General features: G+C 37.6%; 1 protein-coding gene across 4 annotated transcripts in view; it reads right to left on the bottom strand.

Annotated features, from left to right (window-relative positions):
• The window catches only part of USP48 (ubiquitin specific peptidase 48), a 57,206-nt gene that overhangs the window by 12,271 nt on the left and 20,007 nt on the right, over positions 1-24,928 (bottom strand). Inside the window, exons 5-22 of one of the 4 annotated variants that reach the window (XM_027841388.1) lie at positions 24,568-24,692; positions 23,163-23,271; positions 21,841-21,974; positions 20,793-20,875; positions 19,548-19,727; positions 18,151-18,279; positions 16,804-16,953; positions 12,628-12,825; positions 11,016-11,130; positions 10,036-10,166; positions 7,764-7,835; positions 4,746-4,870; positions 4,501-4,623; positions 4,118-4,179; positions 3,737-3,847; positions 2,678-2,808; positions 2,003-2,109; positions 1,034-1,138 (exon numbers count right to left, since the gene is read on the bottom strand). In XM_027841388.1, the coding sequence (XP_027697189.1) occupies positions 1,034-1,138; positions 2,003-2,109; positions 2,678-2,808; positions 3,737-3,847; positions 4,118-4,179; positions 4,501-4,623; positions 4,746-4,870; positions 7,764-7,835; positions 10,036-10,166; positions 11,016-11,130; positions 12,628-12,825; positions 16,804-16,953; positions 18,151-18,279; positions 19,548-19,727; positions 20,793-20,875; positions 21,841-21,974; positions 23,163-23,271; positions 24,568-24,692 (2,190 nt within the window). Of the gene's footprint in view, positions 1-1,033; positions 1,139-2,002; positions 2,110-2,677; positions 2,809-3,736; positions 3,848-4,117; positions 4,180-4,500; positions 4,624-4,745; positions 4,871-7,763; positions 7,836-10,035; positions 10,167-11,015; positions 11,131-12,627; positions 12,826-16,786; positions 16,954-18,150; positions 18,280-19,547; positions 19,728-20,792; positions 20,876-21,840; positions 21,975-23,162; positions 23,272-24,567; positions 24,693-24,928 lie in introns of those variants that run through there. The other 3 variants (XM_027841389.1, XM_027841390.1, XM_027841391.1) reach the window with 3 other exon arrangements.

The raw sequence follows: 24,928 nt of genomic DNA, 5'->3' as shown, positions 1-24,928 counted from the left end.
CTCAAGTCTGTGAGAAAGCTTTTTTTCACTAAGTGAAAAGGATTTTGTGATGTTTAAGTTATGAAAATGGAAAACATTTTAAAGTCAGCTAAAAAATTGGAATTGATCAAAATTAAAATGTCAGGTGGCATTTCATTACCATCTTACTCAGCACCTTAAGATTCTTTCTGGATCTTAGCTCTTAATTGATATTATTCATCCTGTTTTTAAAAGGTGAGCACATCTAAAATAACTGACATTTCCCAGCTTGCAGACCTTGAGATTCAACAACAAAGTTAGCAATCAAGGATTTTTCTCATCTTAATTTTTATCTTGACAGTTTGTTTCAGCAATTAACAACTCCACTTCTTTTTTCCATTTGTTTTATTTATTATGCCTGAAGCTGTGAATGTGTATAAATAATTGCATTTCTTAAAACAGCTGAAATATGTAATCCCTCTCCTCATATTCGTACTCCCAATAATAATGTCCAAATTCATTAATTTGGCAAACAAGGTCATTCCAATTTGACATCACCTGTCTGGTCCCTTAGCCTCTCAAAAAGCTCAACTGTCACCAGTTATATAAAGCATACTCAAAGTGCCCTGGATAAACATGACAGACCTTGCATGGACTTATATTCTCATATCCTTTTCTTGTTCAGATTTTAAGATTTACTAAGTGTTTTCCTCAAAACAAGGCCAATAAAGGGGGCAAAGTTTAGGATCACAGCCAATAAATGCTGAGCTTTTATAGCCAGGTTTCTTTCTCATGGTCCAAGCTCAGAGATGGTCAGTGGCACGCCTCAGGGACAGCAGAGAGGAGACGTGAGTTTTTTGGGTTTGTGTGTTAAGTGTCAGGGTGAAAGAAGCTCAAATCTCAAGACTGCCTACTTGTCTTATCTTTATGCTTCTCCCATAATGAAACTTCTCACAGAAGGTATGCTCATTGAATGACCTCTACTTTATAGAAACTTAAGGTTTTTTAAATAACCTGGCTATTTCTCCCATCAGACAATCTAGTAGTTTAATGAAAAATGCTTTCTGATACTCACCTGATTAAAATCTGGGTCTTTTTCCCCTTCGGGCCGGGTTTCCTCCCTGTCCTCTTCAGTTTCTGAGCTACTAACATTCAATTCTGGAGCTGCGTCCTTCATTACCTGAAGAGTACAGTTACAGAAACAGGATCAATAGCTGGGAAGAAGGCTACACTACTGAGCAACAATGCAAAGTTTGGGAACCTAACTGGTCTAGAAGGCTGAGAAGCCTTATTAAGACCAAGGGGAAAGAATCTGATGCTGTAGTGAATGATCACAGAAAGTACCCAACTGCAGACACATCTTTAAAGGGTCTAAAGCAATCTGGTATAAGGCCAATTCTAGAAATGCAATTATTTTTTGGGGGGGGGGGGTTTCTGGTTGTTAACTAGAGTCCCACATCTAACATCTTATACCATGGCATGGAATGAACTAGGGGGATGGGAGGTGGGATCATAGTATCAAAGATTTGAGCTAGAAGGGACATAAGAGATATCTAGGTCAACCCCTCATTTTATAGATAAGGAAACTAAAGCTCAGAGAAGATGATGACTTGATCAAGGTCACACAGGCATTTAGTGACAAGGCAGGCATGAATCTAAGTCTGACTCCAAAGCCAACATATGTACTGTACAATGCCACCTCCTACGTGGAGGGAATGTAGGTAACAGCAAGTTGGAATGCTTCAAATAAAAGAGAAACACTTACAACATGCGCTTGTTATAAAAGGGATCCCAGGGTTACGGGTAAGGAAAACTCCAAATTAGAGATATGCAAGGACCTTAACAAAGGAGAGCCCTAATTGTTAATTGAAGGTTCTTAGGGAAACTAAGTGAATTTACAATTAAATCTTAAAAGTATTGCTAGAAATTCAACAGGTACAGTAAGGTTTTTTGTATTTAATACAAATAACCCTTCTACTTCTTGCCCGCCTGAAAATGACGTAACTAACTCCACAAGAAAACTACTTTTAAGTCCAAGATATACCTTTTTATTATCCACAACTTTATGTACATATATAGTGGCTTGAGTGTATTCACGAAGATCTCGCTGCTGCTGACACAATAACCCCTCCCGGCATTCTGGACAAAGACCTAAAATGTTTTATAAGAAAGGCAAAAGGTGAGGAACGGTAGACAAACAGGGCATAATGGATCAATTCACATGTTCCCAGTGATTTACAAGTTACATCAGACTGTCCTTTCACAATATCTTTGAAGGAAAAGTGCAAATAAAAATAAATGATCTCTGATTGTTCCATTGAGAAAAGACTGAAGGGACACAACGTGGGGACCCAGCTACGGCTAGCTTCAGATAGAAAAAAGTAATGTAACTGTTCAGGTGAGAGCTGGAGTCTGAACAGGAGGCCCACACATAAAATATTACTCATGTTGTCATGAAAATGCGCTCTACACTTACTTGGGTTAAGATATATAGCTGCTATCTATGGAAAGTCAGCATGATTGATTAGCCATGTGGAAAGCACAGGGCCTGCTACAGAGTAGCACTTGCTTGCTTATGCTTGCTCCCTGTTGGGTGGTTACATTATTAAATGTAATTACCCCACTCTGAGGTCTGCTACAGAATCTCCATAGCCCATGCCCACCTAAAAAACAAAAAACAAAAAAACAAAAACAAAAACATAGGAACAAGCTTACTTACTGGGCTCAGATGAGTACAGCATCTGTGAAGGGTTTGTAACATCTGTTTCAGCTTTCATAATTTTAATTACATGATCCACGACAAATAGCTTTTGTATCATCTCCCACTCACTGGGCCATATGAGAGCTATACTGTGCAAAGAAACACCATTCCTTATGACATCGTGAAGTCATACACCAATGTTTTAGCTAGACAAATATTCTAATGATAGAAGCACTATGGAAGAACAGTGCATCTAGAAAATCTAAATTTAAATTAAATTAAATTTAAATTAATTCAAATTTAAATCTAAATTAAAATTGTGTAGCATTCTTAGCTCCATTAAATTTTATTGTTCAACATGAGAGAATTTCAAATAGATTAGATCTGAGAGGTTCAAACCTATACCTGAAAGGGGGTTCCTTTCTTTCGTGGTATTATCTGATGAGTAATCATGAAGTTTTTCATTTAAATCCAACAATCTGCCAATTCAGTTTGTAAAGGGAGGGCCAAAAATTTTAATAAAATTTTCAAAATCATGGGAGCATCATGCCCCTAAACTCTGTGAGATAAGGGAAAAGTCTAAAATTGTTTTGAGACAATCCAGTCCAAGCTTTCCATCTTGACAAAGAAACCAAGTCCAGAGAAGAGTACAGAGCTGGGTACTTCTAGGGAAGGCAGCATATATACAAGTTGAGATGCCCTTCTTTGGGCTGATGAATATAGCTTATTCAAATTAAAATTACTATCACCTTTCAGGGAGCACCAAGGTATGTTGTCAAAGACTGCTGAGTAGATCCCTACAAGCTATTATCTTATATCCCCTCATGTGTCTTGACTTATGAAAAGGTCAGCAAACAGGAAGACAAGCACTTTCTCAGTTAAATCCATTGCTTTTCCTACTGTGGGTGCTAAGGCTCAGGAGGGAAAGACATGTCTCTCCACGAGCAAAAAGGAGAATCAAATTCTAATCACAGGCAAGATGCCGTGTAAAATATTTCCACAAAAGGATAAGATAATAAGACAAACTTTGTAAATCACTTCAAGAAATAACAACACACATGAACAGAAGAAACTCACAGTTTAGAATCTTCTTTGGTCATGGAAGCAAAAGTAAACATAAGTCCACCATGAGGACAGAGAAGAGCACTGTTTCCTACTGATGACACAGGGCTACATCTGGTAGGCCGCCTATTCCAAAGGACAAGAAAAATGAACACAATTCTGATTTGAATGGATGAAAAAAAATGGAGGAAAAAACTGCAAAACTGGGTGGCAATACATGCAAGCACATTCTTCTAAAAATTTGGAAAGAAATGTTCTGACTTTCTGATTAAAAAAAGAGGAAAGGAGAAGGGACGGGGCCATATACCTTGACAGAACTGGAAGAGAAGGGGAAGTTTAAGTAGGTGGAGGGAAACAGGGAGACAAAAGATGAAATCAAATAAATTTTTTAAATACCTCACAAATTTCCGCCATTCTTCTACAAAAAATTGGGATACAATATAAAGCACATCTGTCTCCTAAAAAAGCATTTCACATGAAAATTAAATTAGCATTTTAAAATTAGGAATATTAGTAAGACAGCATTAAGTCAGAAAACAAAATGACCAAGTCATGTGTTTCATAAAAACTTTTACAGATTTTCATTTCTTATTACTAAAACTGCAAATTTTACAACTGTATAATACTATTAACAAGGCCTTCTTGAGGCCTCAACAAGTCAAGAAATTGCCAAGAAATTCAGGTTAAAGGGAAAATCCATTTAACTGAAGACTGACATGGGTCATTAGGCCCTATAGCAGTGTCCTTTTTAAAAGGTTATCCTGTTTTATTTTGCATACCTGAGGCCAATTACTAAGACAGGGTCTGCTTTTGTCTTGGAACAAGTTCGGGAGAGAAGTTTTTTGCTCATTTGCAATCATCTTATGTAGGGCTTCATTTTCCTCTCCTTCTCTTTCCAGAATCTGTATGAGAAGAAAATAAATATCAATTCTTTCCTTATACCTTTCCTCTAAAAGAACTATTATGATAAATATACTGAGGAGTTAGCTCAAGCCATCTCAAATAACACAGAAGACATACACACCTTACACTGGGAACAGCATTCTTTATAACTTGGAAATTCTGGAGCTTTTGGAAAGTATTGCAGCAGTTTCCCCCAAGCCTCTTTAGAAACAAGCCGTCTCTCATTCTCAGTTATACATAAATTACCTGTAAAAAACCATCTTGCTTGGTTTTGAAAAAGAAAAAGCACAAAAATACAGTAGCCCTTCCTGGGTATGAGAGAAAACCATAAATGAATACTCCTCGCTCCATGGTGGCTTGCTGAAATGGAGTCTTCACTCTCACTTCCTAACAGCCTAAAGAAATTTGACTTTTCTTTTGATTTGGCAAGTGCCACAATCCCTCCCAACTGCATGTAGTTAGTTATGCACGATTTTGTATGCCTGCCTTTGCAACTCTACATTGAAGTCCATGGTTCCCTTACAGGCTGTGATGTACCTCGCTCACCAGTCTTTTCGTTTCTGCAGGACAATAGCAGTGTAAGGAGCTACCAACTGAGTGTGAACGTTTTCCATTTTGCAAATCTTATAAATAAGATCCTTTAAGTTACTTAGGAGCTTTGCTCACTTGTCAACCAGGCCAGCAAACTGAGTATAAATTTTCTGTGTCCAAAGACTAGTTATACCTAGACCTAGTGAGCAATACATTAAGGATGTCAGTTTATTAGTGCCAAGCAGGTCAAGTTTTGCTGGAGGGATAAACTTCACATGTTAGTTGTCCTAAGAGTCCCTGTACTTTGACAAAGTGGTTACTCATTTGATACAAACCACCTTTTTTTAGAAATCAAAACTCAATCTTTGATAGTTATAAAAAAAATGTGTAAATATAAATATATATCTAATTGAAGAGTAGATGAAAGCAGTAGGAAAATCCTAACTGGCTGGCCACCAGTTTCAACTATATATATGTTATGCATATAGATATATAGATGCAACTATAGATACGCAATATCTACTCTTGGACTTCTCTACCTGAGATTACACAAAAGGTAGAAGGTAATGGGCTCTCCACTCAAATTTCCTTAACTGCTTAAGATTTCCCTAGTGTCAAATAAAATGGACACCAATATTGAAGGTTAACTGGAATAGCAATTAACCATGGAATACTTGTTATAATTTTTAACATATTCTAATTTGTATGTCTTGTGGCTTGGACTATTCTGTAATGATCATTTTAAATATCTTTTTTAATAATGTCAAAACAGAAAAATCAAATTACAACAAATCCCCCAAGTCCTCTACTCTATGTTGATACATAATAGTTTTTAGTATTCTGATACATATTTGGTTTTCCCCAGTCTTCTTACACAAGATTCCCTACACTTGCCCACAATTGTAGAGGCACTAGGGTTTCTTAACGCCACAATCAATGTTTTCCTGTGTAATTTAATGTATTTTATTTTATGCTTTAAAAAAACTCCTGTGACAGGTTTCACAGACTTCACCAGGCTGCCAAAAGGATCCAGGTAGAGAGTCAGGACTAGAATTTCATGAATTTCCAGTTTTAATGAACTCTGAATTATTAATAAGGTTGGAGGTAGGCAGGGTGACTTGCCCAACTTTTCAAGGTAGTAGACGCTGGCAGGCATGTAGTCTGATAGGCATAGAATATTTTCACAACTGAAAACTGTCATGGAATTCCTCTATTTGTGTATTACGCTGAGAAGAGATGCTCAAATAAATAAGAGTAGCAAAGCAGCTACACATTGTCAGAAATGTTTTGACAAAATGATACCAGCAAGACCTTAAGTCCAGGCACCAGGTGCATCATGAATAATGACTTTGTGCTGATTGGCTATGCAACAAACATCACATTCAATGTCCTCAGATGTTCCAAGGTACATGCCTTCCATTTTACTCTCAGTTCCAAATTCTTACCTCTCACCCCTCTCCCACTCAAGAAAAACTAAACCAGGGGTGGGGAACCTGTGTCCTAGGTCCTCAAGTGTAGCCTTTGAATCCAATCTTCACCTTTAACAAATTCCCTCAATAAAAGGCAGGTTACCCACCCCTGATACTAAACCCATTATAAACATGTATAGTCATGTAAAACAAATTCCAGCATTAGCCATGCAAGATTATCAAAATGACGTGACAGAAGTCACCATGACTCAGTTTAGCTTATAAATCAAAATAGTGCTATAATAACGGTGATTTTGTTTTAAATATACTCTGAGACAACCTGATTTGATTCTCTTTCCCAACTTATCTCAAATCACCCCTGGATTTCCCTTAGCAACAGCCATGGGAAACTAGCAAATGTTACTTCAGAGCAAGCCAATGAAATATCAGCTCACTTTTGACAAACTGACCAATCAAAACTCTGAATGTCATAGGACGTTAGCACATTAGGAGGATGAGATTTGGAGGTGGTCTCCTACAAGGCTATGGTAGCTGCACCTTAGCTCTGTCTGAGTGGACTACATTTCTAAGAAGATGGATGAAAAGCTGAACACAAACAAAGGACTGTAGGACTTTAATCCTACAAAGGAGTACTGATTTAGCATATGATCCTACAAATACCAACACTGGTGTGTAATGTTATTGTTGTTAACATTAGAATTTGGCCACTGGGATAGGCAAAAAGAATATGAAAGTGAACTGAGTGAGAAACTATTACAGTGAGAGTTTCCAGCACAAAAGGCAGGATAGTGGTGATGTCACTCCAGTCTCTGCCAGGCTAGCTGCTATGGTGTCTTTGGTACATCTTGGGACAGGGGTCTGGTGACTTAGTAATTGTGCCACCACAGCCAAATCACTTAATCTCTCAGGGCTTCTCCCAGTTGCTTCATCTGTAAAGGTGAGGATTTCTAAGTGTCTGTTTAGCTCTGACTTTGAAGAGTCCACATTATGACAGACATTTAGGCAGAATAAGGCATCCTCTCTCAAGAATAAGAAACCCAACAAAAGAATTAGCCAAGTAATTTAGTTCTATAGAATTTAATACCTAAACAAATTTAGGTTCTTTTATTTACTCAATGTGAAAAAATTCACTGAGAAAAGAAAGGGAAGAGTCATTAACTTAACCAGTGAAAGCTCACCATGGGGACACAGGATGTCTTCATTAAAATTTAACTCTTCTTCCTCATCTTTTTTGTCATCCTTTGAATCATCTGATCAAAGACAAGAAAGTAACAGTAAATATCACAGTTGCAGACCGACTCACAGGGGCTTCTCTTCTGTCAGGCCCAGGAGGTTAACTGTTCCCACCTGCCCAAAGAACACTCTGCAATGTCTCTAATAAGGGCTTCCTATCCATCTCAGATGTTTTTTTAACTCTTCAATACAACTAGGAAAAACTCACAAGCAGAAAGGCAAAGCAAGGGCAGAGTAGAAGGATGTCTAAAGCCTGGCTCAGGCAACAGTAATGACTCTGGGTTTAAGGACCTCTGAGACTTTCCACATTTATAAAAAACAAATTATTCTTGAAATCACATTTAGGAACACGGATAAAGTAAATGACTCCACATGCTCATAAAGAGAGCATCATCTCCACAAAAGGAACTGAACTGTGAATATTCAAAGTAGCTTCAAATTAGTTGCTAAAGACATAGACTTCAAAGAGAACATGCAATGAACAATACTGAAGATAGCTCAATCTAGTTGACAGGCAGGAGAAAACCGTGCCAAGGATGTTTTGTAATGGAGGATAAAGGGCCCACAAGTGCACGAATCAGGGGGAGGAAAATTTCATTTGGAATCAAGAGCTTTCAGTCACTGGAGGGCGTCAAAGCGTTCCCCTAGGAGTCGGTATCACGAAGAAGAATTTAACAAAGACTGTAAAAAAAAAAAAAAAAAAGAAGGAACCTAGCCATTAATGTCAACAGAATCCAAATGGAGCAACCCTTTCACACTTAGATTGTTCATCAGGTGATGTTGAATACTCCCTACATGGAGAGACCTTCAAATTTCTAGTTCAAACATTTTATCATCTGCAAACTAGGAATTCTACCCTTTGTGTTGATCTCCACAATAACTGGAACTATTTGAATAGAAAAAACAAATAGTAGTCCAAATAAGTCAAAGACTGAGTTCTGAATTGAATTAAAGACAACTATTTGATAGTCCAATGATTTCAGGTTACCAAATCTTTGGCTCATACCTTCAGACAATTCAGTACCTTGCATAAAAACAAGCTTATGTTTTCCTTAAATTACAGTTGAAATACTCACAAGAAATTGCACTACAGTTTCTTAGGTGCATAGACATATCTGTACTACAGAGTATATAAGCAAACCAATAAGGACTTAAATGTCTACTATGTGCCAGGCACTGTGCTAAGTGGAAAAAAAAGAAAAAGATGTGCTCAAAGATAGACTTGGCCGAGACTGAAAAGCCATGAGACAGAATTATGAGGAGCAGCAACTCAATAGAGAAATGAAGGAGACTAAGGCATCAAGTAAAAAAGTGAGAAAGGGGCAAAGTTATGGAGGGCTTTAAAAGCTAAAAAAGGATTTTATATTTAGTTATAGGGGAAAGACTGCAGGGGGGCAGGTTGTGAAGGGCAAGAAAACTTCCAAATGATTGAGATTTAATGGGGAACCACTGTAGTTTACTGAAAAGGGAGATAAAATGTTCAGGAAGATCAGTTTGATACTTTAGTGGAGGATAGACTGGGATGGGGAAGATAACAGAGGCACAGATCCAGCAGCAGTGAGGGGATGAGGGCCTGCACCAGAGTAATGTCATGACAAATGAGACGCGAGCATACTTAAGAGATGGTGCAAGGGAAGAAATGACAAGACAGACTTGGCAATACTCTGGGCATGGAAGGTGAGAGTAAAGTCAAGGATGCCCAATTACCTTAAAAAAAAAAAAAAGAATCAAGGATGGCACCTAGGAGGCTGGTGTTACCCTCAACAATACTACAGAACTGTGGAAGACGGGGATTTATCCAGCTCTCATCTCTTTATGCCTGCAAGGATGACCAGTAGCTGCTTTAGCATTATTGTGCCACTTACAAACCACTCACTCATGGAAGGAGTACACGTGATACTAAGTCATCTACTCTTAGCTTGCAAAGGAATTAATCTCGTAGCACTCTTATATAATACATATATATATATGTATTATATATATATATGTATTTTATATATATATAATATATATATATATAAAAATAATAATATAAAAATCAGTCTGTAGTAATTGTTGGAAGGGGGAAATGACTGGGGCCATGGTGTGTTTCTCAGGGAAGCACTAGATTTAAAGATGTATTAGAAATAATTCACATGTATATGAACAAAAAGTGAGTATAGAAGGCAACTGTTAAGATTCCAATGTATAACAAGTGTAGGCTGAGAATATCATTACCTTTACTTAATGTGTCACCATTCATTTTCCCATTACTTTGGTCTGTATCAATATCTTGCTCATCTAACTGTTCTAGGGCTAGCTGTCGCCAGCTTCGTAAGGAAGATTTCCCTACCCAGAAGCCTTCATTACTGTGTGAAAAAAAGGGTTGACGACAAGTTAATGTCATAAAACATATGGCATCTCTTCCTTCCCACCTTACTCATTTTTCTGATCACCCTCCCCAACTCATTCACACTTTGACTTCTTCACTGTTAAAAATGTCCCTCTTCAACTACGACCCGCAGCTTCATTGCTGTCTTCTGTGGGGCATCTGCCCCCCTCAATGACTTCCTGTTTGCCCTTTACTGTTCCTGAATGATAAACATATCCTTTGCACACTGGAATGCTCGCTCCTGGTCTTAGGAAAGACTAGTGACAAGGTCTCAAACTTACTAGCTGTACAGCTATAGGCAAATCTCTTACTATGTCTAAAAATCATTTTCCTCAGCTGCAAAATGGAGATTTCACCAAGTTAAAGTACAAATAAAATGTATTTGAGCACGAGGATGCTGGTGGTGTAAAAAGCTAGAGCACGGACTGGAATCAGCGAAACCTGAAGTCAAATCCAACTTCAGACACTTAACTAGCTGTGCAACCTGGGGCAAATCACTTAAAACTTTCTGCCTCAGTATGAATAACTGTAAACCGGTTATAATAATACCATCTATTTCACAAGGTGGTTGTGATAATCAAATGAGTTTTGTGCTCAACACAACAGATAGGTGTTGTATAAATACATATTCCTTTCCCTTTCCCCTCCCATTATAAAACAAAACTAGCATAAAGAAACCCTAGCTCACTTTTCCCTGAGAGATTTATCTTAGCACCTAGCAGAGACACCTTGGGATACCTATGAATGAAGTCATGGTTCAGTAGAGAGAATTCTTTACTATTTTTAAATTTAAATATTGGTTAGTGAAAAATAAACTATTACGCACCCCTTCACGGCAGTTTTCAGCAAATTTGTAACAATCTTATAATCTTCGTTTAATTGGTTCTTCAACCGCAACACCCGACAGCGCTCTACAACGCAGTCTTTGCAAAGGGCTTTAACTATGGGTCAAAAAAAAGAAATGGGGAAAAAAAAAAAAAAAGAACAGTAAGCCAAAAAAGAAATGCTCCCTGGGAGCTAATCAGAACATTCTGTGAAATACTTTTATAAAGAAGATAGAATGGACCACTCCTAACCTGAGGATACATTTCAAGGGGTTTGTGAACTTGGATGGGAAAAAATTGTTTCTTTATTTCAAGGTAATTTGTTTCCTTTGTAAATCACTGCATTTCAGCTGATGCATTTAAAATTACTGACCATACTCTCTGTGCTTTTCATTTTAATGGGAATAGGAAGAGAAGGGAAGAATGACCTTGTGATACATTTCAAAGCTTTGGCTGTAAAGAACAAAAGAGACAGGGGATATTGAAGAATTATGCATGAATCATGTATCTTATGTACAAGTGATTTCCAACTTTGTCTATTTTGTGTTTTAAGGTGCACCTCGTTCTAAAAAAACGAATATAATGTCATATAGGTTATCACATTCTGCGTGCTGCGTGAATGGAGGTTTCATACCATGATAGAAAGGCTTACCTAAAAAGACTTTTATAAAAGGCTGGTGTACCTAAGGGTAGAGAAGTTAAATAACTATATTAAAGGGACCAAACTAACTCAGGAAGATTTTCTACTACAGTATGGTAGGGACTGAGAATATCACATCAATGAACACCACTGAAATCACCGGCACTCCACCTGAAATGAATGATGTGCACAAACCTCCCCAAAAGGAGAAGTACATCTGTCTCATTACAAAAACAGAATGATCTCTGAAAGTAACATCAGTAAGTGGCACTATGTAACATTTATATGTAAATAACTGTTAAAACTGAGACCAGCTATTAATCTTGCAAGCAAGAATACTGACAAGTGGTTTATTCAGGCAACGGGCAGTTCTTAATAAACCTCAAAGCAAAACAGCTAGAACACCACACAAAGCCCAGGAGAACACCCAGAACCCTTTGAAATACAATAAAAGCTCTAAAGTTCAGAGACTAGGAGGAAACAATCATCAAGAACAATCAACCAGGCCTGAATTACAAACACTGACAAAGAAATTCAGCTCTTCTGCTTTGAACAATGCTACTTGCTTTGAACAATGCTACTATCTCCAGTAACTAACAACGTACTTCACAAAACGTACAATGTACTTCCCAAAAACCAGGCTGACAGTTAATGACAAGCTGAGCAGATGAAAAACAAAACAAACAAAAAAAAAATAACAAATAGTTTATAAATAGCAACATCTGCATATAGACAGTTACTGAGCTCCAAGCCCTTAAAATTAACTGTCTTCTCACATGGATAAAATTCTCTTCTCTTCATCTTAATTTGCTATTAATTTGTTTGGCAAGCTCTAGAAGGCACAGGCCCACCATTTCTAATGGTCACAAATTAAAAAAAAAAAGCAGAGGATGAAATAGCAAGGCTATGCTGTCCCCCCCCCCCAATCCCTAGCTCCCCTGTTTCAGATGGAGACAGCAGAAGTTTCAGATTACCATTAAGCCGGGGTCCCCCTCCATAGCGACTGTAGAAAATGTCAGCTGCATACTCTGAGATTCTCTTCATGATTGATATTTTGTCGGGATGCAGCTTGTCATGAGCACACAGGCAGGCATGGTTATCAATGGGCTTTGTTGGGGTGGATTCATCTAACCACTTCTGCAGCCATTCAAGTGAGACAAACTCATATGGCTCTGAGGAAAAAAGGACACAAGAAAGAAACAGCCTATGTATTTTACCACTACCGTACAAGTGCTGCATTCAGATAAATTTATGACAAAATTCCCATTAAACAGGGCAAATCTAGAAAACATTTCTTCCATGACCACATTTAGACCTACAGATTTATTTATGACAGCTCAATGCATGTTATAACAAAATCTTCGCAGCACCAGAGGAGAGAGGCTGGTATTATTAACCCCACCATCAGAGAGAAGTGCCTTGCTTATTAAACCAGGGCAGAACTTGGATCAGAGCTACAAGTTTTCAGTGGAGTGGCCACATGAGAAAACCCTGCTAACTTGCCCAGGCCCAAACCCTATATACCGCACAGTCTGATTATTTGAATTTAAGGACCTGCTGTACAGCTGAGGCCAATAACCAACAAGTGGGAACAATTTAAGAAAAGCCAGTTGGCTTTTCTGCCCACTTCTTATTTCACTGACAGAACCCTTTTCCCCCATTCAAGATACTGTGAGCAGAGTGTTTCTCCTATACTTATTAAATTAGGTAGCCACCAAACCTAGTAAATAAGGCTTTGCTATTTTTCATTAAAGAAAGCCAAATTTTAGAGCACTAGTCAAACAAAAACAAGTACATTATTCAAGAAGACAAAGGGTTTCTATCACAAGATAAAAAAAATCACGTAGTACAGATTACAGACTTATTTCTAAGCAAGTAAAATAGAAAATTTATGGAATTTAAATGATTTATCCAGTGAATTATAAACAGGACTTGTGAAAGAAAAACAGACTTAAATTTTCTAAGAAGGTCCAACTACTGAGAGTTGAGCTTTCTTCTCCCAGGGCTATTCTGTCTAACTGAGTCTTCATTTGGGTGGTCTTCCCATTTAAATTTTAGTATTTAACATCTGAATATTTTCTTTCCAAGAAAGGAAATTTACAGTTTCTAGATGTACTGCTATTGATACATACAAGTAATGTATACCAAATATAAGGTGTTCTGTCTCTGGGGAACGGCAGGCACTAAGGCAGCAGGGAGGAGCATTGTGCTGGGAGTTTCCAGAAGAGGTCTAAGCCAAGGCCTTCCCAGGCCAAGCCATGACCTCTCTTAGCAAGTCACTAAACTCAATCAAGGTGCTCCAGGTTATTTGTAAAATGAAGGTAATAATACCTGCCCACTACCTACCTCACAGGGATGCTGCTGAGTATAAGAGATAAGATATGGGAAGCATTTTGAGCGTTTTGAAAGAAAAGAGATATAGAAAAGTTAATATTTATACATTCCATAAAATATATAAAGGAGACCTCAAGATGCAATATAGGTATTGGCAGTATTGTTGGCCTTTTTAAAAACAGCCTAGTTTGAATAAAGTAAGCACAAAAACCTTAAAAAGCTTAATCAAGGCAACAGAGATTGCTCTCATCTCTCCCCATGTTTGAGGAGAGAAGACAGACACAGGGTCATACTCTTCTAGGGCTAAAGAGAAACAGGAGCCTAAACTTTCCTTTAGATCACCACATTCACACATTTGATGATGGATGGGTGAAGAAAAAAGGAAACCTGAGTTAAGGGAATATCTGAAGGCAGGCTATAGAACCAGGCACTACAATTTTCACCTCATCAACTCATAAATTTTGCAGACTGAGATCAGCATAAATGATGAATACTCAGAAGGGCCTTTACCTAGAAGATAGATAATGTATAATTGTCCCAGGGTCACTTATTTCCCTTTCAAATTGGTTTATATTCTAAGGAGTTTTTCCATCTATTTCTGGCAACACAAACCCCAAAGGTTACATCCTGCACCTCTAAAGTGCTTTGAAAGGTGTAGCAACAAACGCAAACAAGATTCGGTTGTAACAATGAGGTATTATTTACCTTGGCCCCTCCCACAAAACTTGTGTTCTACACACAAAATGAGGAATGGTTGGCAGGTTCCAAGAAAATTCTTTATATTTGTAGTTCAAGGACCTCTCCTGGAGACCCTCTCCTTCCCCAATCCCATTCCGCCAGGGAAGGGAAAGGAGCACAATCCATTAGCTAACAATTTTTTTTAATCAGCAGTATTACTCTGAACAAACCTCATTATTCAAGAGTTAGGAAAAACAAGATGGACAAGATTTTTGCAAAACACAGTAACCAGCACATTTTAGTGCAAAGTTATTTCTCCTTTATGGTATTTTAACACAAAAAACAAATCTAATTTTAGTAACTAGATAGTCTAGGAGGACCCAAGGTCAAAGATATGCCATTGCGATTTCTGTGACTTGAAGAAAATCAAACTCACCAAGATGAGTATATTACTCATTTAATATATAGAATTTTGATGAATCATGAGATTTTAAAATCAAGAAATTAAATGTTATATCCAAAATTAGCCATTAACGGAGTTTACTGAAACTAGAATGCTTGAGAAACATTCCGACTCTTTCCAAAATAAAGTAAAACACTTTTTATTGGATGAAACTAGTCATTCCACACCCAAGACATAAGGTCAGCTCCATCAACAGATCAGATTTAGAAATGGAATTGATATCTATCAGTTCAATTTCATTGGGGTGGGTACATTCACTAATAAGGAAACAAAGACTCTTGAGATTAAATGACTGCACCAAGGGTCTCCAAGGAAGTAGAAATGCAGAGTCAGGACAAAACACAAAACCTCCTGACTCCAAATATAATAAATATTCCCCAACTACAAAATGAATAAATACATATCAACTGAAGAAAAATATATAAGAGTGCAATTAGGGTAAATATACCAAGAGCCTTGGACTTGGCAGTCACTAAAACCTGGTCTTGTATGATAACTGATACTTGGAAGATCTCAGTCAAGTTATAACCATCAAGTCTCAGTTTCCCTATCTATGTTATCACACAAACATGGACTCTCTCAGGGTTGCTTTCAGGATAAATGCTCTGTAGGCTTACAAAGGAATTACTGAGATTACCAGGATGCCTTTCAACTGGCTGCCATTTCTACACAGCAGGATCATGAGAACGGAATGAAAGCTTCTGCCCTATCAGATCTGGGGTGCTCTTTTGAACTGCTTCCATACAGGTAGCCTGTTCATCATGAAGAACAGCAGCAGGAATAGTAAGAAAACCCATAGATAAAAACTGAAGTATGCAGGGCATGCTAGGTTCACCAAGCACAAACTCTGGCAGATCCTGCCAACATAAAAGGGCAGAGCATGGGCTGGGACCAGACTGGTTAAGGTTGAATATTATGGAATTTTCATCACTAGCTTCAAAAACTCCTAGAAGCTGTATTAAGACCCGGGATCTGTGCTGCAGAAAAGAGAAAAATCACATATTCTTGAAACAGGTTACTGTAAAATAAGTGGTAATTTTCTGCATCTAATTCCCTCCTCTATTTTATGCCCAAACAATTAATTGGGAGCTCTACTGTCTCAAGTCACTAAGTTGCCTGTTAAATTACAAAAACAGTTCAACTTTATACACGATCAGTTGTTTTTCTAGAAGCTTATCTGAAGCTACGTTGTGTGGCATTAGGATCATGACTGTATACGCCTGGGAAAAAACAAGATCCAAAATGAAGCTGAAAGCTTCAGTGAAGTATTTTAAGTGTACGTTTATGTGTTCTGAAAACCTCTGTGGATTTAATCTAATGAAATAATCAAGTTTCAAGTGTTTCCTTCTAATGGTATAAAAAACATTCCAAATGCTGATGCATCTGTATGGAAAACAACTTTTCCCCCCAGAATCTCAAATTTTACAGATCAATAATGACATCTGGGGGTGTCTTTCTGGAAAAGGTTAATGGCATTTAGTGGAAGAAAAACAAAGAAAAAACTAATCTGCAGCACTAAAGTTTAAATAGCACGTTGGCCAGAATCTGACTCCAGGTAGGTGGTGACTATACATCGCTAGCTTTATCCTATAGAGGCTGATCTATAGCACATCTACAGACAGCAGTTCTCATAGCAATGAATGACTACAGGGCACTACCAGAAGATCTTACAGACCAGCTCCAGCAGGTAACCTTTGGTAGAGTTCCTTCACCTCTTCGTGTTTGGCTTTGCCTTTGTCCACACTTTGTTTACGCATTTCGGCCATTTCTACACACCATTCCTCAAACTTGGAGTTATCACGGTCTACCAGCTCTTGAAGAAAAGCTATTCAAGAGAAAAAGGGAAAATTATGATGTCACATGCCAAGACTGTTTCCTGTAAAACTCTTACTAAAAGGGTATTATGAATGTTTCAACAGGAGTTTACCCAGGTCATTATTTTACTGCTTTGTACCGACAGGGCAATAACTTAACCAAATCTTTCTGCTTCCTTTTAATCAAGAGCTCTAGAGCTAGGAAGAGATGCATGTGCAAATGAGGTCAAACTTCCTCCACTAGCAAGGACTACGTAGCAGAAACTGCAACTACCTGCTGAACCAAGCGTGAGACGAGCAGCAACAGTAGAATTCATATGCGCAATAAGCTCCTTACCCGGCAGCCACAATGAGTCCTGAAGTGACTGACGGACTAGCTTTCTCAAAGGGATGTGGTAGAACATCTATCATTAAACATTTTCCTATTATCTAGAAGGAGTCCTTAAAGGTAAATTCATGCTCAGTCAAGTTTCATCAATATAAATACATGTTAAGTTCAACAAACCAATCTAAGAGGGGAGTTATACTTAGATGAAAAGTTACATTTGTTCCAAGGAAAACAACCCTAGAACATGTACCTTTATGACCGAGGAGAGTAAAGGTGTTATTCAAGGTGTTAAACAGCAATTAGCACTTATGTCACACTTTGAAACAGGGGTTTCAAGATCCTCTAATATTGTTAACTAGTATTCACATAGGGCTTAGGGCCTGCAAACTAGTTTAGATACAATAAAAACTAAAGTGCTATTACCATTCCCATTTTACAGAAAAGAAAGATGAGGCTCAGAAGTTAGATTACTGGCCTCTCAGTTCAAGTCTCACAGCTGCAAGTATCTGAGTACAGACTTGAATTTAGGTCTCCTTAAACTCCAAGTAGAGCACAATCCAAACAACTGCCTCTATTTACCTCAATGACACAGACCAGAACACAGACCACTGTGTCCATGTTACCTCTTTCTCGTGAAAGGAGACATAAAATATTCAACACGTCAGTATATGAGAGAGTCCCTAGGTTTGCCTTCATTTGCTCTTACCCAGCTCATCTCTAAGCATCTTTGCCACTCAAAAATAAGCTTTTCACAGGAGCTCTTTGTCCAAAGTCTCTTTTCTTACTTCAATTCATCTTCAAGCTGATGGGTATGTTTAAAAACATGGAAGCATAGAGGTACTTGAAGCTTCCCCTTCTGAGTATCTGAACACTTGCTTACCTGGTACTTGAACTGTCAAAGAAGACTTCTCTTGGGTCTGTAATCTATACACCAACATGTAGGCATTTCTAGAGCAGTGAGTTCCTTTCCCACACTTAGGTTTACGTGTCTGTGACTTGGAAGGCTCTGCTAAGATACATAAAACAACAACAACAACAACAAAAGGAGTAAATTGAAACAGTTACGCTTTGGGGAAAGATGGAGCACTAATGGGGAGTTAATTTGTTGAGCCTGTAGAGGAGTGAGTAACAATGCATGCACTGTAATTCTGAATTGTTATTTGTTATTACTATAACTGTAATTATAGTACATGCAAAGATGAAGATTTCTTGTTCTAATATAATTTTAAAAATTTTCCTTTTTCCATATCTAAAACTAACCCATCAGCCAAAAGGAGGCTAAAATGTGAAAGCTGCTGAGTTTCAAATTAATCTTAAACTTTACATGCAAAAATATCCATTTAGTTTTATTTTCAGATTCTAGAATTTTATAATTTCACTCAGAAAGGATAAGTTCATTCAACAAACAAGAATCTATTATAGGAAATCCAGTCTCAGACTGGACACCTGACACTAGCTGTGTGACTTAACCCCAATTGCCTCCCCAAAAAAGAATCTATTATAGTCACTGTGTTTGGTGCTAGGGATATCAAGATCAAAATATATATATTGGTGGGGGGGGGGGGGGGGTTCTGAAGTGGGTCTTCATGAAAAATGAAAGGTTTTAAAAAGATCAAAAAAATCCTTCCACAGATAAGAATTCAAAGATATGAACAAACAGTTCCCAAAGAACTTAACTGCCAATGAAAGGATGCTCCAAACCACAGAGAAATTTCACATTCTGCATACTGACAAAGATGACAACATAATTATCAATGCTGAATGAGTGATGGGAAGTTAGCAACTGGTAAATTACCGGCAGAGCAGCTAATCAGTACAGCCATTTTAGAAAGTAACTAGAAATTATGCCAATCAAGTGACTAGAACATCTGGATCCTTTTAACAGAGAAAACTGTACCAGCAGACGTCTACTACCTGAGTGAGGTCATAAGAGAAAGTGTATAGGCTATAATATTTATGGCAACATTTTCTGTGGCAGCAAAGAACTGGAAACAAAGTAGATGCCAAGTGAAGAAAGAACGTCTTAAATTATAGTACATGAATGTAATGAAGCATAGAAAGATATGCACAGTACTTGAACATTAGTTCCTCTGAACTTGTACTGAAAACATGTAAACAGAAAGCAAATGACCCACCTACTACAAGAACGGGACCACATCCAACTTCTACCAAGGATAAAAATGGACAAATGTGTTATTTAATAACTAGTTAGTGCTGAACATTTCAGGGGAAGAAAAGGTGTATTTTAAAAGGGCACTCACAACTTAAAGGTTTTACCTAGATCTTCCTCAATTCCTAGTTGCAATTTCTTTCCCTCCATCTTTTCTATGTCTTCGTCATTGAATTTATACCATTCTCCAGTCTGAGGATCCTTCACGTGAGCAATGTAGTGACCAGAATATGCACTTACACCTCGGTGTATGAGGACAGCACTCAGTTCATATACATAGATGCCTTCTAAAAAACAGAAAATAAATTACAACTTTTCCTCACTTGTATACACTCTTACATTTCAAATTTCAACCTCTGGACAATCAATCAACTGTGTGAATGGGGGGGGGGATTCTCTTAAATTGTTTAGAATTTTAATTTAATTAAATTAAGGCTTGAGAAAGCTCAAATTAAATAAGCTATAAAAAGAATACTTTTGAACATAAATACCAAATGATACTTTAGTGCGGCAATACAATGTGTAGGCTTCAGTGCAATACAGTTAAAAACCGAGTACATAAATACTGCTAGAACACTGAAAAACAATAATTGAGTTGTGTCAATCAGGAAAGGTTTCCAGGTAAATTATTATCAGACAATAGATTGATTTATATAGTAGAAAAATAAATGCTGCATGCAAAAAGAAAGCTATAAGCCAATCACATGGGCTTGGGTAACATATTAGCATAGATGAACATGGCTGAATATATAACAATCTGCTATATTCCACCTTACAGGGGTGGGGAATGAACTGGGTGAATTGTCAGTACAGAATCTTGCTCCCAAAGAGAAAGAGGCCTGAATAAGGAAAACTTTCCTAGAAGACTTTGGAATACTCAAGAGAATCATAATGATGGACAAGGTCACAGGGAGACCTTGGATAATTAATCTTGATAATTAAGCCAGACCATCTTTTGTAAGCCATAATATTGATAGCAGTCCAAATTTCTTAGCTTCCAAAGCTAGATAGGGCGGGAACCTCAATTTTCAGAAGGACCAATGGGCTATACCATAGTTTGAATAACCCTTAACAATCATAATTTGAAGGAGATGCCAATTAGGGGGTCCTAATAAAAATAAGTGACTAAATGAGGCTATTCTTGAGACTCAGGAAATACTGACTACTCACATTTATATACTTTAAAAATCTGTGGGAGTGGGGACTCAAACCCAGGTCCATTCTGACTCTAAAAGCCAACTCCATCCACTTACTCTTGACTCTGAGTTAAGTGAAGGCTTGTCTGAAGGACTTCTACTCTGGACACAGCCAGATTTAAAGAAAATTCTCATAGTTATGAGTGTAAAAATTACCTTTATGCTCCATGTAAGGTTGCATATCCAAAAGTTCTGAGAAACCAATGTAGGTATTCAGCTTTTTCTTATGTCCTGTTTGTCTACTCAAAAAACAAAAATCAATGACATTTTTACTTGACCTAAGTCAGAAGACATGCTCTGCCCCTTCACTATTTTTCTGGACTATCCTTTGTTTGTTTCCCTTGTCAAGCTCTCTTAAACTTAGAGCACCATTCTATGTGCCAGTATGTCAGCTAACATCCCAGTCTGAAGAAGAATCCATCCTCCAATCTCATCAGGCGTGGTAGTCTAGACTATCTAAAGATGGGGAACTCATTCTCTGTCCTCTCTTAGGCAGCTCAGATTTTCAGGATGTGGCTCTTTGCACAGTTGAAATCTGTCTCCTGACAATGTCATCAAAATGCTATTTCACAAAAACAGGCCATTATGAATGGTCAGATCAAATTGTGTGGACCAAAGCACTTATTCCAAATACCATATTCTCCTCCTAATACTTAGATATTCCAAAATATGCTCCAGTCACAATGTCAAAAATATGCACTATTATCTCTTGCATCACAGCATTAGATGTAGTCCAAAAAAGACGGTTATAAGCAAACTTTCAAAAGCTGCTGCCCAGAATTTCCCGGAAAGGGAGAAAGGCATGCCACGAAGGCGTAGCATAATTAAGTCTGAGTTTGAGGGGGTCACGTGAATGGCACTGCTTCCAGTGCCTGTAGGATGCTAGTCTTCAGCTTCAGGTTCCCATTGTAACTCTCTAGCACCTGCCCATTGCTATTGTGACTCTCCTCTGTGCCCAAGGATCATCTCACTATTTGAAGAGAAGACTATGTTATGTTCCATACTCAGCAGATTAATAATTCTGGGATGTTAAACCATAAAGGTGCTAGTGTCCAAAACCTGTATCAGTCTGAAAATTCCTTCACATTCAAGGATTTAAATTGGAGTCATTTCCTCACACTTCAATGAGGTCAATTTAAAATTTAAAATCTGTCTATCCAGATCAAGAAATACATTTGTAAGAGATACATGTGTAGGTACTGACCTGTCAAACACAAAACGCATTAGCTGTAAATTAAGTGTACAAGGAAGACTGAGTAGTCGGATCTTCCTCGTTGCATTCTGTTTACTCTGACAGTTTTCACAAAAGTATCGATTGTCTCCTTCTAATTTTTCTTCCTGACCAAAGTGAAAAAGAAGATTACCAAACAAAAATGAGGATGCTGGATAACTCCAAATAAAATCAAATCATGCAAACACATTATTAGATATGCTTTAATAGAATGTTCTTACAATCTTTCATTTAAATTATTGCCAAACACTGACAAGAGCAACTGAGAAAGAACAGGGATGTGCAGAAAAGCACTATAGCTCAACAGTGAGTTGCGGTTTATAAGAATGCAATGAGATTCAAAATTCGCAGCAGTAAACACATGAAAACTCAGGGAAAGAGTGGAAAAATAAAAAGTATGCAAAAATGTATCCTAAATACATTCTGCCAAGTTGTTTCATCTCAATCTTATCTTCTCTTCCTAGTAATAAGAGGGCAAGAATGTCTGTCACTCAGGTAGAGGAGCACAAAAATTAGAAAATTTAAAAACAATGGCTGGGCCTGATTCACCTCCTATTTTCCAAGAACAGTCTACTTTGTTATTACATGTTTTTTAGCCCTCTTGGCTATTATGAAGTAGATTTTTCCCTAGAGGCATAATCATCCCTGTCTCCCCTAGCGGTGTCCTTTGGTAACCACATCAGTACTCAGTCTGTCACAATGAATCTCCCTTGTAATTCTGCCAAACCCCAAATGTGACTTAGGATCAAAATCAAAGCTGAGGAGAGAGGACTTGGGGGTCTCTTGGGCCAATTCTTCTCTTACAGGTAAGATGAGAGAAGTAATCTGTTCAAAGACAATCAACCAAGATGCAAATTGGATAGCATGTAACAATCCGAACTAGCAATTTAATCACAAATGCTCTAAGTTCTTCTGAGCAGTCTGTTCTATTGGACTCAAAACTGATCCTACGGTCCCTCTGCCACTGCTTTTTTCATTCAAGTAGCATATAAGTATTACCTTCAAATAACATCAAGTGGATAAGTAACAAAAGTTCATGTTCCCAGATCAACTCATATCCCTCATCACTCAGTAAAGTCATTTGACTACAAATCTATTAAGAACAGCCATTTTGTGAAAACCTTAATAACTCAAAGGGTTATGCTCTAAATACTATATCCCTACACATTTTCACTGAAGGGAAAAATGGAAATTGATTAGATCACACCAGTAAAGCTGATTAAATTGCTACAAACAGCATCTGCTGGCTTTGTTTTTAAAACAGCAAGCTGCATAATTTGCTTGGTTTTCAGTACCTTGAGAAATTCAGTGATGCAATCTGTTAACTGCTTGTGCCCTTGGATATTTAACTCCAGTTCATAAAATTTTGATAAAAGCTTAGACTCACGACCACACTGGTTACAGCTAAAATAAACAGAACATAAATAACAGAGAGCCAATTAATTAAAACCTAATAGGACTTCTATCTTTCAGTTACACAAAAGTATATAATAGATTTCTTAATGTCAAAAACACATTATATGATGGCTAATAATGGAACCATGTTTTGCATAACTTCACAGTATAATAGGTATCATATTGCTTGCCTTCTCAATGAGTGAGGTAGGAGCTGGAGGAAAGAATTTTTAAATTCAAAATTTAAAAATTTATGTAAGTTCAGGGAGAGAAGAGACTTGTATGTGCATATACACAGATCTTATACACTGTATGATTAAGTATATGGCACATAGAAATTTTCTGACAAAACCCGGCTAGAGAAAACAGGAGAAAATGTACATTCTTCCTTGGGTTTAGAACATTGCATCAAAAAAGTAAAAAAAAAAGAACACTGAATCAGGCATACTTAGGTCACTATGTTGGTTTATTTATTTCTACTGAACTCCCTTTTCTCCTCTTTTTAAACTGCTACCAAGGTGGCTCTGCAGATATACTGGGAAATGAAAAAATTACAGCAATACAAAATCAAAACATATCAAAATTTTAAAAACAATCCATCAGGAGCAGCTCCATTTATTTTCAATATGCTATACACAACTAGCAGCCGGCTATACTTTCCTTAGTCGAAACACAATAACCCAAACAATGATGACAATCTTTATTTTGAGGAGATTAAGTTTTTCTGGGTTGTTTATAAATCAGTTGTTGAACACTTCTCAGGTGATACTTTATACACATGACAATTGTGTTCACAGAGAGTCCAGCCTGTTTCAATATAGCACATATCCTGTGATTTCACATGTGAGAGAACTCTCTCCACCTCCCTATCTTAGCCCAAGGCTAAGAGGTTATTGACTTGCCTACAGACACATCGCTATTTAAGTAGGAAGTGGGATCTCCTGATAAAACAAAACTGGAGGCAACAGTAGCATCAAGCCCTGAAACATCCACATTCTGGGAGCAGTACGCTCGATGGCGGCATTGAGAGACAGCTCCCACTAAAGGGACAGGATAGAAATGGTTGTTAATTTGTCTAACGCACCCATTAGCCAAGAGTTATAATTCAGGGCCTGGCTATACAAATCAGGTTAGCTTCTGGAAGTCCTTTTTATTGATTGTAGTCCATCACCGTAGCTTACGTAGAATTCTTAAATTGACAGATAACAATCTGAAGTATGAGGCACTAATAAGGAGCTGATGAGGATTTCTCTATTGCACAGCAAGAGTCGATCACTGGAAAAGGAATCTCTCACATTTACTTACACGGTGACATATGCGTATTCCCCACAAAACTGCTGCTGGACGATGTTCCGTACATCTGGATTCTTCTGCTTAGACAAAGTATCCTCCAATAAAGACATAAACAGCTTTGAAAACTCTTGGGCATCCTAAAAATTTTATTTAAAAGAAACAAAGAAAAATCAAATCCTACCCTCGACTTCTTTACAAATAAGAAAATCACTTCATAGCTACCTATATTCTGAATGTAAGAAGACCTTGTAGACAAAAGTCAGTGTATGAATACTTATGAACGGGATAGTGCTCCAAAGGTTTGCTTTGAACCGCTGTTTGAACATTTATACGTAGCAACTATGTTACAAAGAATAGCTATGTTCCTAGGTCT

The sequence above is a fragment of the Vombatus ursinus genome, unplaced genomic scaffold, assembly GCF_900497805.2.
Source record: "Vombatus ursinus unplaced genomic scaffold, bare-nosed wombat genome assembly UNPS02014859.1, whole genome shotgun sequence".
Taxonomy (NCBI): Eukaryota; Metazoa; Chordata; class Mammalia; order Diprotodontia; family Vombatidae; genus Vombatus; species Vombatus ursinus.
Note: the sequence above shows the minus strand (reverse complement) of the source record. Positions and strands in the feature narration are given on the sequence as shown.